Below are 14,601 nucleotides of genomic sequence, written 5' to 3'. Positions count from 1 at the left end.
TTTGCTCCTTTCTGGTCTGATATAATAATTTGTTAGTAGGGTATAGAGCATTGCTCAGTCTACAGATAATGATTCTCCACTACTGAGGCAAGGTTTTCAGGAATTCTCTATCCAGTGCTCCACGAACTATGAATTTTTCCAATCTGGCTGGTGGGAACAGGCACTATTTCCAGCCCCATGTGAGCGTTGGGCATTGTTTCCTCCAGTCGTTTCCAATCGTTCTTTTTCTGGTCTTGGGTGGTTTCCTTACACCCATGTCCTGATCAGCACTCTGTTGAATACTTGAGATGAGCCCTCTGCGTATCATTGGGATTCTTTCTCTGCAACACTCTCCTCTCCGATAACATTCTGTTCTATAAGCACTAGCTGCCTTGGTCTCTGCTGGGGAATAGGTCTCTCTATTTCAGTTACCCTCCCTGTGCCTCAGCCTGGAAACTCTTTCCAGGTAGTAAACTTGGGGAATTATAGGCTCACTTCCTTGTTTCCTGTCTCTCAGGAATCACTGTCCTTTGTTGTTTGATGTCCAGTATCTTGAAAACCTTGTTTCATGTACTTTGTCTGTTTTTTATGGCTCATTTGTAGGGTAAATCTGATCCCTGTGATCCCCACCTTGATGAGAAGCAGATGTTTTCCCTCAACATGTTGAAAAACATGTCTTATTTTTGCTGTTCAACCTGACCTCTGCCCTCACATAGGACTTGGACAGGAACCTGTTGTTGCAGGAATTGGTGACCTTCGAGGACATGGCCGTGTACTTCACCGAGAATCAGTGGGCCATCCTGGACCCTGCACAAAAGGCCATCTATATACAAGGCGATATAGAACAATACAAGTTAGGTTTTTACTTAGAAAAATAGGGGTAAATAATAAGGTAACCACAAAAAGGTATAACAACTCTATAACTCAAGATAAAAACCAAGAAAAACGTAACGACTCAACTAACATAAAGTCAAGCACTATGAAAATGAGGATCTCACAATTTACTAAGAAAAACGCCTCAGCACAAAAAAGTATGTGGAAAAATGAAATTGTCAACAACACACATAAAAAGGCATCAAAATGACAGCACTAAAAACTTATTTATCTATAATTACCCTGAATGTAAATGGACTAAATGCACCAATAAAGAGACAGAGAGTCACAGACTGGATAAAGAAACACGATCCATCTATATACTGCCTACAAGAGACACACCTTAGACTTAGAGACACAAACAAACTAAAACTCAAAGGATGGAAAAAAGTATATCAAGCAAACAATAAGCAAAAAAGAAGAGGAGTAGCAATATTAATTTCTGACAAAATAGACTTTAGACTTAAATCCACCACAAAGGATAAAGAAGGACACTATATAATGATAAAAGGGACAATTGATCAGGAAGACATAACCATATTAAATATTTATGCACCCAATGACAGGGCTGCAAGATACATAAAACAAATTTTAACAGAATTGAAAAGCGAGATAGATACCTCCACAATTATAGTAGGAGACTTCAACACACCACTTTCGGAGAAGGACAGGACATCCAGTAAGAAGCTCAACAGAGACACGGAAGATCTAATTACAACAATCAACCAACTTGACCTCATTGACTTATACAGAACTCTCCACCCAACTGCTGCAAAATATACTTTTTTTTCTAGCGCACATGGAACATTCTCTAGAATAGACCACATGTTAGGTCATAAAACAAACCTTTGCAGAGTCCAAAACATCGAAATATTACAAAGCATCTTCTCAGACCACAAGGCAATAAAACTAGAGATCAATAACAGAAAAACTAGGGAAAAGAAATCAAATACTTGGAAAATGAACAATACCCTCCTGAAAAAAGACTGGGTTATAGAAGACATCAAGGAGGGAATAAGGAAATTCATAGAAAGCAACGAGAATGAAAATAGTTCCTATCAAAACCTCTGGGACACAGCAAAAGCAGTGCTCAGAGGCCAATTTATATCAATAAATGCACACATACAAAAAGAAGAAAGAGCCAAAATCAGAGAACTGTCCCTACAACTTGAACAAATAGAAACTGAGCAACAAAAGAATCCATCAGGCACCAGAAGAAAACAAATAATAAAAATTAGAGCGGAACTAAATGAATTAGAGAACAGAAAAACAATTGAAAGAATTAACAAAGCCAAAAGCTGGTTCTTTGAAAAAATTAACAAAATTGATAAACCATTGGCTAGACTGACTAAAGAAATACAGGAAAGGAAACAAATAACCCGAATAAGAAACGAGAAGGACCACATCACAACAGAACCAAATGAAATTAAAAGAATCATTTCAGATTATTATGAAAAATTGTACTCTAACAAATTTGAAAACCTAGAAGAAATGGATGAATTCCTGGAAAAACACTACCTACCTAAACTAACACATTCAGAAGGAGAACAACTAAATAGACCCATAACAAAAAAAGAGATTGAAACGGTAATCAAAAAACTCCCAACAAAAAAAAGCCCTGGCCCGGACGGCTTCACTGCAGAGTTCTACCAAACTTTCAGAGAAGAGTTAACACCACTACTACTAAAGGTATTCCAAAGCATAGAAAATGACGGAATACTACCCAACTCATTCTATGAAGCCACCATCTCCCTGATACCAAAACCAGGTAAAGACATTACAAAAAAAGAAAATTATAGACCTATATCCCTCATGAACATTGATGCAAAAATCCTCAACAAAATTCTAGCCAATAGAATCCAACAACACATCAAAAAAATAATTCACCCTGATCAAGTGGGATTTATACCAGGTATGCAAGGCTGGTTTAATATTAGAAAAACCATTAATGTAATCCATCACATAAATAAAACAAAAGACAAAAACCACATGATCTTATCAATTGATGCAGAAAAGGCATTTGACAAAGTCCAACACCCATTCATGATAAAAACTCTTACCAAAATAGGAATTGAAGGTAAATTCCTCAACATAATAAAGGGCATCTATGCAAAGCCAACAGCCAGTATCACTCTAAATGGAGAGAACCTGAAAGCATTTCCCTTGAGAACGGGAACCAGACAAGGATGCCCTTTATCACCGCTCTTATTCAACATTGTGCTAGAAGTCCTAGCCAGGGCAATTAGGCTAGACAAAGAAATAAAAGGTATCCGGATTGGCAAGGAAGAAGTAAAGTTATCACTATTTGCAGATGACATGATTATATACACAGAAAACCCTAAGGAATCCTCCAGAAAACTACTGAAACTAATAGAAGAGTTTGGCAGAGTCTCAGGTTATAAAATAAACATACAAAAATCACTTGGATTCCTCTCCATCAACAAAAAGAACACCGAAGAGGAAATAACCAAATCAATACCATTCACAGTAGCCCCCAAGAAGATAAGATACTTAGGAATAAATCTTACCAAGGATGTAAAAGACCTATACAAAGAAAACTACAAAGCTCTACTACAAGAAATTCAAAAGGACATACTTAAGTGGAAAAACATACCCTGCTCATGGATAGGAAGACTTAACATAGTAAAAATGTCTATTCTACCAAAAGCCATCTATACATTTAACGCACTTCCGATCCAAATTCCAATGTCATATTTTAAGGGGATAGAGAAACAAATCACCAATTTCATATGGAAGGGAAAGAAGCCCCGGATAAGCAAAGCACTACTGAAAAAGAAGAAGAAAGTGGGAGGCCTCACCTTACCTGACTTCAGAACCTACTATACAGCCACAGTAGTCAAAACAGCCTGGTATTGGTACAACAACAGGCACATAGACGAATGGAACAGAATTGAGAACCCAGACATAGATCCATCCACGTATGAGCAGCTGATATTTGACAAAGGACCAGTGTCAATTAACTGGGGAAAAGATAGCCTTTTTAACAAATGGTGCTGGCATAACTGGATATCCATTTGCAAAAAAATGAAACAGGACCCATACCTCACACCATGCACAAAAACTAACTCCAAGTGGATCAAAGACCTAAACATAAAGACTAAAACGATAAAGATCATGGAAGAAAAAATTGGGACAACCCTAGGAGCCCTAATACAAGGTATAAACAGAATACAAAACATTACCAAAAATGATGAAGAGAAACCCGATAACTGGGAGCTCCTAAAAATCAAACACCTATGCTCATCTAAAGACTTCTCCAAAAGAGTAAAAAGACCACCTACAGACTGGGAAAGAATTTTCAGCTATGACATCTCCGACCAGCGCCTGATCTCTAAAATCTACATGATTCTGTCAAAACTCAACCACAAAAAGACAAACAACCCAATCAAGAAGTGGGCAAAGGATATGAACACACATTTCACTAAAGAAGATATTCAGGCAGCCAACAGATACATGAGAAAATGCTCTCGATCATTAGCCATTAGAGAAATGCAAATTAAAACTACGATGAGATTCCATCTCACACCAGCAAGGCTGGCATTAATCCAAAAAACACAAAATAATAAATGTTGGAGAGGCTGCGGAGAGATTGGAACTATTATACACTGCTGGTGGGAAAGTAAAATGGTACAACCACTTTGGAAATCCATCTGGCGTTATCTTAAACAGTTAGAAATAGAACTACCATACAACCCAGAAATCCCACTCCTGGGAATATACCCTAGAGATACAAGAGCCTTCATACAAACAGATATATGCACACCCATGTTTATTGCAGCTCTGTTTACAATAGCAAAAAGTTGGAAGCAACCAAGGTGTCCATCAACAGATGAATGGGTAAATAAATTGTGGTATATTCACACAATGGAATACTACGCATCGATAAAGAACAGTGACGAATCTCTGAAACATTTCATAACATGGAGGAACCTGGAAGGCATTATGCTGAGCGAAATTAGTCAGAGGCAAAAGGACAAATATTGTATAAGACCACTATTATAAGATCGTGAGAAATAGTAAACCTGAGAAGAACACATACTTTTGTGGTTACGAGGGGGGGAGGGAGGGAGGGAGGGTGGGAGAGGGTTTTTTATTGGTTAATCAGTAGATAAGAACTGCTTTAGGTGAAGGGAAAGACAACACTCAATACATGGAAGGTCAGCTCAATTGGACTGGACCAAAAGCAAAGAAGTTTCCGGGATAAAATGAATGCTTCAAAGGTCAGGGGAGCAAGTGCGGGGGTCTGGGGAACATGGTTTGCGGGGACTTCTAAGTCAATTGGCAAAATAATTCTATCATGAAATCATTCTGCATCCTACTTTGAAATGTGGCGTCTGGGGTCTTAAATGCTAACAAGTGGCCATCTAAGATGCAGCAATTGGTCTCAACCCACCTGGAGCAAAGGAAAAGGAAGAACACCAAGGCCACACGACAACTAAGAGCCCAAGAGACAGAAAGGGCTACATGAACCAGAGACCTATATCATCCTGAGACCAGAAGAACTAGTTGGTGCCCGGCCACAATCGATGACTGCCCTGACAGGGAGCACAGCAGAGGACCCCTGAGGGAGCAGGAGATCAGTGGGATACAGACCCCAAATTCTCATAAAAAGACCAAACTTAATGGTCTGACTGAGACTGGAGGAATCCCGGCGGCCATGCTCCCCAGACCTTCAGTTGACACAGGACAGGTACCATCCCCGAAGACAACTCATCAGAAATGAAAGGGACTGGTTAGCGGGTGAGAGAGAGACGCTGATGAAGAGTGAGCTAATGATATCAGGTGGACACTCGAGATTGTGTTGGCAACTCTTGTCTGGAGGGGGGATGGGAGGATAGAGAGAGAGGGAAGCTGGCAAAATTGTCAAGAAAGGAGAGACTGAAAGGGCTGACTCAAGAGGGGGAGAGCAAGTGGGAGTAGGGAGTGAGATGTATGTAAACTTATATGTGACAGACTGGATTTGTAAACGTTCACTTGAAGCTTAATAAAAGTTATTAAAAAAAAAAAAAAAAGGCCATCTATAGGGAGGTGGTGCTGGAGAATTATGCAAATGTGGCTTCCCTGGGTAAGGCCTCCCTTCTTCCTGCTGTTGTCTGCCCTTGAGCATCCTGGCTTCTCTTTTCCTTAGATTTGTGGGATCTCTGGTAACTCTCTGGCACAGTCACTCTTAAGGCTGAGCTTCACAGAGGTTACTGAGTGGACAGAGCCCTGATGTTGACACAGGCTATCTCCCCACCCCCAGGAGGGGCTTTGCCTCGATCGTAGAAGGAAATGAGGAGCTGTTGAGGTCTCAGCAGAGCTCTTTGTGTCTCTGTCCTCCCAGTTCCCTGAAGAAGATTTTGGACTCCCTCATGTGAGTGTGGGATTATCGTGGGGTTGTGTTAACAGTGCACACCATCTCTTTCCCCTTGCTGGTAGTTTCCTGGCCCCTGAGCTTGCACAGGCTGTTAAGTTTCTCCCTGACTCAACTTCACCTCACTTCACTCTCTACCTGGCTCAGCAGAGAAAGATAAAGAGGACCCTGTACCACTATTCCTTTTACCTTTTTGTTTCTGTTTCTTTTTTCCTGAGCAGCTTTTCCATTTACCAGACCTGTTCTAGTCTCCCAGCTGGAGCCAGGGGAGCTGCTATGGGGCCTTGATCCTTAGGAACCTGTGGGCGGGGGGCCTTCAGAGCTGTCTGTCCAGATAAGCACGAGAACCTACCAGCACCTTTTTTGCTTGGCCTGCTTTGTGTTTTCACGGTTCAATGTGTGCGAAGCATGTCTTCTCTCATATGACTGTTTTCTTTCCTATGGAATTATCATGTGTCATTTTCTGGGTTTAAGGTGCTGGCCTGTTCCAGGTGGGGAAGGGCCAGTGTCTTCCTGGAAAGGCATGGCTGCAAGATTTCTTCACATGTTCATCTCTGCCTCTTGCCCTCACCACCCACTAAGCAGCTCTTAAACCAGATCTTGTCTTCCCTGTCATGTGGAAACAATTTATTTTTTCCACCAGTTTGTTTTTGCAGAGAGGAGGATGTCAGCCACCTTATGAGGAAGGTCGACTTCTGGGACCTGTCTGCCCTGCACGCGTCATAGAGTGCGTTGTTTCTATGGAAGTTGAATTCTGAGTTCCCAAACACCGACTTAACAAATAGAAAAAATATCATTTTTGTCAAGGAAATTTTCAAACATAAGCAGAGACCAGCACAATGCAACCCGTGGGTCCCTCAGCCAGCCTCAACAGTCACCAATATCTGCCGTTCTTGTTTCATCTTTCCCCCACACACTTGACACACATTTTTTTTAACAGAAGAACCTTTGTAGGAAGACATATTTGTCAGTTAGAGGTGAATGGCTTCCTCGTTTGAAAGGTATTATTCTGAGAATGAGAAAAAACAATGCAGTGTATTTTCTTGCCTTTCTTCTTCTGCTGCCCCTCTTCCCTGCCTAAATTTCCAAAGCTTTTCAGACTCTGCAGAGAATGCTCATTTTTGGTGTACCTCTCACCCTTGTGTTAAGGTTGTAGCTCTCTCTCTCTCTATATATATAGAGAGAGAGAGGCCAGTTCTCTTTTCAAAGGGTATGACGTGGATAATGTTTTAAAATAAGCAGTGGTTTAACAACTTAGTCGTTGAGTCTTGAGATCTTCTGTTCCCAGGCTATCTTCCAGTCTGCGAGACCCTCTGTAGCGCGTGAGCTGCTCATCCTGCTCCTCCACGATTCTTGGTGGACTTCCTCTCACCTCTGGGTCTCTATTTATCCCTTCTGGCTACCCCTTTAGCCACGCCATTCACTTTTCTCTTGCTCTTTCTGCCTTAACTATCAGTTTCTGCTGTCTTCCAGTGTTCATACCCTATAGGATGGCCTCCTGGCCGTGTTTTCCTCTCTCCCTCAGAGTCTTCATTTCACTTGTGGGTCTCTGTTGTGTGGTAACCTTAGGTAGACATTTTGTGAGCATAATGGAAAATATCCACATATTCAGGGAAAATGAGAACCACTTGGTCCTGCTTCCCCTTCAGCACAGGTTTTTTGTTTGTGTTTGTTTTGGGGTATTTTCTTTTTGTGATATCAGGTGGTCACACTTACGTTTTCGTTTTGTGATATCAGGGCATGAGACCAGAACTTGGAAGGAAGAACCAGCTCCAAAGCCACACATTTTCAAAGAATCAGAGTCCCACAGACTAGCACCAGGAGGACTGCCAGGGAATGCTCCCCAGCCTCCTGACCTGGAGAGCAGCCTAGAACTGCAGCACCACCATGGGATAGTTGAGAAGACACAGCCATGGAATAGTTGAGAAGACAGAGGAAAGAGTCTACAGATGGGTCAAGCAAACATTACAGGACCTGTGCTGTCAAGAGCAGGGGGAAGAGTGGGAAATTAGAAAACAATGTTAGTGTCAGCATACAACTTGCCACCAGTCAGACGATTCACAGTGGTCAGATGTCTTTTCGATGTGAAAAATCTGACAGATGTTGCAGTCGATCGGCAGACTTCCACTGACATCAGAGAAGTCACACTGGTGAAAAGCCTTATGAGTGCAAAGAACGCGGAAAAGACTTCACATATAACTCTTTACTTATTCGGCATCAGATAATTCACACTGGAAAGAAACCACTTAAGTGTAAAGAATGTGGAAAAGGTTTAAGTTACGCCACAGCCTTGATCCGGCATCAGAGAATCCATGCTGGAGAAGAGCCCTATGAATGTAAGGAGTGTGGCAAGGCCTTCGGGAGCAGACCCGTGTTCCTCCAGCACCAGAGAGTCCACACTGGGGAGAAACTCTGTGAGTGTAGTTAGTGTTGGAAGACTTTCAGTTGTAGCTCAGGCTTTATTGTTCATCAGCGAATGCACACTGGGGAGAAGCTTTATGAATGTAAAGAGTGTGGAAAGCATTTAAGCTCTGACACGGTCTTGACTCAACATCAGAGAATCCACACTGGGGAGAAGCCCTTTAAATGTAAGGAGTGTGGGAAGGTGTTCAACCAGAAAATCACCCTCATTCAGCATGAGCGAGTTCACACTGGTGAGAAACCTTATGAGGGTAAGGTGTGCAGGAAAACCTTCAGCTGGTGTGGAAGATTCATTCTGCACCAGAAACTACACACCCAGAAGACCCCGGTCCAAGAGTAGGGCCTGTCCTTGTTTCTCCCCATTTTATGCTCTTTTGTTCTGTCAGTGTCATCACTGTCCCTTCTGGTCTGTGCTCATTCTCACCCTTTTGCCTCTGTTCCCATGGCTCAGTGTATGTGGACTGTCTGCTTCTCTACCTGTCCCAGTAATATGTTTAGTTCAGACTCAGCATCCATCATGAGACTTTCCTTAGATTCTGTCTCCCCTACAGGAACTCTTTTTATGGTTACAAAAGACAAATAGCAAAATCCCCAAAACTTATAAACATGAAAGGAAGTGTAAGTTTTCAGACTGAAAGGGTCAGCTTACTGCCCAGCAAGATGGATGTGGTGGGGAAAATCATATCAAAGAACATCACTGTGAATTACCAAAACACCAGGCTTAAAGAGGAGATTCTAACATTTTCTAGACAGAAAACAAATGATCAAGAATAAGAATGGTGTCAGATTTCTCAACGGCAGCCTGAAATTTAGAGGACAATGCCGTATGCTGTCAGAATTCTGAGGGAAAATTATTTTCCACCCAGAACTGTATACCTTCAAGTGTGAGAGTGGAATAAAGGCATTTTCAAACCCTTTAGATCTCAAAAAATTTATGTATCCTTTCTGAGATGTGCACCACAAAAAGATAAAGGAAAGAAAGATATATGGACACTTCATTACAACCTGTATATCAGAGGTCTCCTAAAGTCAAGAACAGAGAGACCCTGCCTGTGTAGAGCAATCTGCATGTCAGAGGACATTCCCAAGAGGGTGCAGGCTTTCAGAGACCTACCTCAGGCACAATGCCCACCCCCTGCTTCTCACTCTGCAGTTACTCTTCTCCACTACGCACTTGTAGTCTGTGCCTTTGCAAAAGTCAGGGTGTAATCACCCTTTGAGGCAACTGTCAGGCACTAGTTGTCTTAAATGAATCCATCTCCTTGCTCTTCCAAGTGACCTCAAAGCACGAAATATTTCCTTGCAACTTCATTTCTTTTTTTATGATCATGGAAGACCCTACTATTGTTTTCTGCTACCTGTGGAAATGAGGGAAGATATAAATGTGTTCTGTTTTAGCACCCATTTTTGTGGACAGCTTGGCTTTGCAGGAAGCAGAGGGTAGCGGTTAATAATGATGGAGCCAGGCAGACTTTGGTTTAAACCCAGGCGTATGATCTTGGTTAAGTTACAGAAACTCTGTGTATTTCCTTATCTGTACGATGGGGTTAGTTTTCCTACCTCACAGGTTGTGTTGACATAGAAGTGCTTAGAACAGTCACTGGTTCTGAAAAAAAAAAGCAAAAAACCGTTAGGTATCATAATGTCATTGGTAGGTTTTGACATAGATATACACCAATGAAATAGTCACCACAATCAAAATAATAAACATAGCTGTCACCCCCAAAACTTTGCTTGTGCCTCTTTGTGGTCCCTCCCTGGTGTCCCCAGGCAACCACTGATCTGCTTTCTGTGATTGTAAATTCGTTTCCCTTTTCTGGGATTTCATGTAAATGTTACACGCTGTATGTACTCTGTTTCTGTCTGGCCACTTCCAGCATAATTATTTTGAGATTCATCCATGTTGCGTATGTCAATAATTCTTTTTTTTTGAGATTCATCCATGTTGCGTATGTCAATAATTCTTTTTTTTTTTTTTTATTACTAAGTAGTAGTCTGCTGTATGGGTATACCACAATTTGTTTTTCCATTCATCTGTTGATGGCCATTTGGGTTGTTTCCAGTTTTGGGCTATTACAAATAAAGCTGCTATGGACATTTGTATCCGATTCTTTGTAAGAATATGTACTTCATTTCTCTTGGGTAAATACCTAGGGGTGGAATGGTAGGGTTGTAAGGTAAGTGTATGTTTAACTTTTTAAGAAACTTCAAAACTTTTACAAATGGGTTGTGCCATTTTTACATTCCCACCAACATTGTATGACAGTTTCCATCTTTGCCTACATTTAATATTGTTAGTCTTTTTAATTTTAGCTATTCTAATAAACATGTACTGCTATCCATTGCAGTTTTAATTTGCATTTTCCTAATGAATAATTATGTTGAGCATGTTTTCATGTGCTTATTTGCTTTCCATATATCTTTGACGAAATATCTATTGAAATCTTTTCCTATGTTTTTATTCAGTTGTTTGATTTTATTGAGCCTTGAGTTCTTTGTACAGTATGGATGCAAGACCTTTTCAGATATGTGATTTCCAAATATATTCTTCCAGTCTGTGCCTTGTCCTTTCATTTGCCTAAGAGTGTCTTTCGAAGAGCAGATTATTTGAATTTTGATAACATCCAGTTTTATCAGTTTTTCTTTTCTTGGTCATGCTTTTCATGTCATATCTAAGAAATCTTGGGCTTACCCAGGTTTAGGAATGTTTTCTGTTTTTTCTTCTACAGGTTTTTTAGTTTTAGATTTTATACTTAGGTCTGTCATCCATTTTGAGCTCAGGAGTCAGTCCCAGAAATGCTTAGCCACAGGGATGGACCTGGATGCCTGCAGGGTGATCGCCCTTATTCTCGAGGCCTTGAACTGTGGGGAGAGGGAGGTGGATGGAATGCAGTGCATGGTCAGCCTCCTGGACTTTTTGCTTCCCTTAGCTCCTGGGGTTCTTGTTTTCTAAGTCCAGTGGGCAGTAAATGAAGCTAGAAGACATCAGGCATGTCCTGGACAGCTTGGTCCCAAGGAGTCGGGCTTGCTCCTGGCCCTCTTTGCTTACATCTATCAGATATCTTTGGAAAGGACCCAGAGGCCAACTTAGGGGAGGTGAGATACTAACAACTGCTTTTGGTAGGGAACTGAGGTGAAGTTGGAAGGCTCACGGTAATTGGGAGAGATGGAGGCACCAACTAAGACATTGTCCTAGAAGGTGGAAATCATTTACAGGGCCAGATGAAGACCATCTTTTTAAACTGGGGAAATATTAAGATTGGAAAGAATTTGCCCTGTAAATTGAGAACGTAAAGTAGAAAAAGACCACAGTCAGCATTCAACATATTTATTAAGTCTTCATCATATCCGTGGGTTCTAGGAATGCAGTATTTAATGAGATAGATAAGGTCCCTGTCCTAAGCGAGCCTGCATTGATTTTTAGGGGAGACAAATTGTAAGCATGTAAATAAACAAACCTGGTTATTATTATTGAGTTTGTTGAGTTTTAATTTACCCACAATCATTTTTAAAGTGAATTTAAAATTGTGCAGCCCTCAACACAATTCAATTTTAGAACATTTCCAACACTCCAAAAAGATCCCTCTTGGCCATTTGCAGTCAATTCCCATTTCCACTCCTAGCCCCAGGCAAACATTAATCTACTTCCTGTCATTAGTTTTACCGTTTCTGGACATTTCATACAAATGGAATCATATAATACATGATCTTTTGCATCTGGCTTCTTTCACTAAGCATAATGTTGAGGTTCATGTTTTATTTATCAGTTGTCCGTTGCTTTTTATTGCTGGATAGTGTTCCATTATATGGATATACCACATTTTGCTTATCCAGTTGATGGACCCTGGATTGTTTCTACGTTGTTATTATGAATAATGCTAAAAAAAATAAAAAATTCTGCTATAAACATTCTCATGTCTTTGTATAGACATATGTCTTCATTATCTTTGAGTAGATACCTAGAATTAACGGTTAACTACCATATTGTTTTCTAAAGTGGCTGCACCGTTTTACGTCCTTACCGAATATAAGATTCCTGTTTCTCCACATCCTTGCCAACACTCGTTTGTCTTTTTGAGGTGGCATCTCATCATGGTTTTAGTTTGCATGGCCTTGGTGGCACAGTGGTTAAGAGCTGGGCTGCTAACCCAAAGGTCAGTAGTTTGAATTCTCCAGCCGCTCCTTGGAAACCCTATGGGCAGTTCTACTCTGTCCTGTTGGGTCTCTATGAGTCAGGATCGACTTGATGGCAACGGGTTTGGTTTTTGGCAATGGCTAATGATGTTTTTTAATGATGTTGGACATTTTTCATGGCTTATTTGCCAACAGTACACCTTCTTTGATGAAATGTCTATGTGCCAGGTGATATTTCTGGCTTTGTGGGCCATATGTCACAAGTTTTGAACTCTGTAGTTGTAGTGTAAAAGCAGCCATAGACAATACATAAAATAATGAGCATGGCTGTGTTCCGATAAAACGTTAATCTTTATTTTCAAAAACAGGCAGCAGGCTGAATTTGGCCTGCAAGCTGTAGTTTGCTGAGTCCTGGTCTGTAGTTTTAGAAGAATACTGAAGACCAACAAAGTCCCAAAAGTGCCATAATTGCTCAGTTAAAACATGAATGCTAAGAGAACAATTTCATGACACTACTTCAATGCCAATAGACAAGACACTGAGCAATATTATGCAGAATATCGGCAGGAGAGCCAATCCCTTCCATAGAATCATTCATGATTTGCTTCAACTTTGAGTAAACACTGCACCTTTAAGAAAACATCCACCAAGATTTCTATTTCTATTATCTGTACAAAAGAAGTACCATCTTTTCCAATAACTCCTAATTCAATAAGAAAGTGTCTGATAAAATTTGCTATTGTTTTTGAAGTTTCATCTGGAGGGGATTTACCTAAAATAGCCTTGTAAGCGAGCTTTTTTCACAAGACACTGATTGCCTTGTGACGACTTGCACCCATGGCTATGTAGTAAAAAGGTGAGGCATTTACCAAAACCAAACCTGTTGCCATTGAGTCGATTCCGACTCATAGCGACCCTACAGGACAGAGTAGAACTGCCCCATAGAGTTTCCAAGGAGCACCTGGTGAATTCGAACTGCTGACCTTTTGGTTAGCAGCCATAGCATGTAACCACCGTAAACGCATTCAGGTCTTTGATAATTTCTTTAATAGTACATGGAGCTATTACATCTTTTATTATTTGCATTACATTTTGGTGCTTGAAAATTTGCTTGCAATTCTGAAATCAGAAAATGGTTCTGGTAGCAGTACGTTCAGTCATTTGAGCTGAAAGCCACTATGGAAGGCCATTACAACTGCTGTGATTAGTTTCTAATTCATCTGGATTTCCTTTAATAACAGTTAAAATAGCTTTCTTTAGTACTAGCTGAGAAGTCACACATCTCATGCTTAGCTATTAGTATCTGCTGCTTTATGTATGACTTTCCACCATTTTTGTTATTGAATAAATAATTGCATGCTGCACAAAGAACTTCAAAAGGACATTTTCCTGGTTTAATAAATGTCCATTGTTTGAAAAATTCATCACAAAATTTACACTTGTGTTTTGGCATTTGGGGGTTCAAATATACACACAAAAATAGATAACTGCAACTACCCCAAGAATCAAAAAGATTATCTCACAGCTGTGCCAGCGTGTCTGTCACAAGTCAGAACTCAAACCTAACCACGAACAGGGATTGAAAAATTGAAAAGGTTGTGAACTTGCAAACTAGTAAATTGGTTTCCATATCAGATCCAAAACAACAGGTGAATTTCCTGTACTTATAACTATGTATCCCTTCCAAGGGGTAGTTGTAAGTCTCTCTGACAAAGCCGGAGCTCATCTGCCAGGTGTTGGAAAGCCTGGCATTCAGGGATTGGTGAACTTCCATAACTGGGAGTGTCTAAGGATTGGTAGTCTTCCAGCTGTTAGAGTGG

General features: G+C 40.7%; 1 protein-coding gene across 1 annotated transcript; it reads left to right on the top strand.

The window, feature by feature from the left end:
* The first annotated feature begins 743 nt into the window (after positions 1 to 743).
* ZNF620 (zinc finger protein 620) lies at positions 744 to 12,340 on the top strand. Its single transcript, XM_023548130.2, is given in 3 exon segments — positions 744 to 769; positions 8,156 to 8,979; positions 8,982 to 12,340. Coding segments are annotated over 3 exon segments (1,005 nt in total). The 3' UTR covers positions 9,137 to 12,340.
* Positions 12,341 to 14,601: the final 2,261 nt, after the last annotated feature.

Source organism: Loxodonta africana, chromosome 22, assembly GCF_030014295.1.
Source record: "Loxodonta africana isolate mLoxAfr1 chromosome 22, mLoxAfr1.hap2, whole genome shotgun sequence".
Taxonomy (NCBI): domain Eukaryota; kingdom Metazoa; phylum Chordata; class Mammalia; order Proboscidea; family Elephantidae; genus Loxodonta; species Loxodonta africana.
Note: the sequence above shows the minus strand (reverse complement) of the source record. Positions and strands in the feature narration are given on the sequence as shown.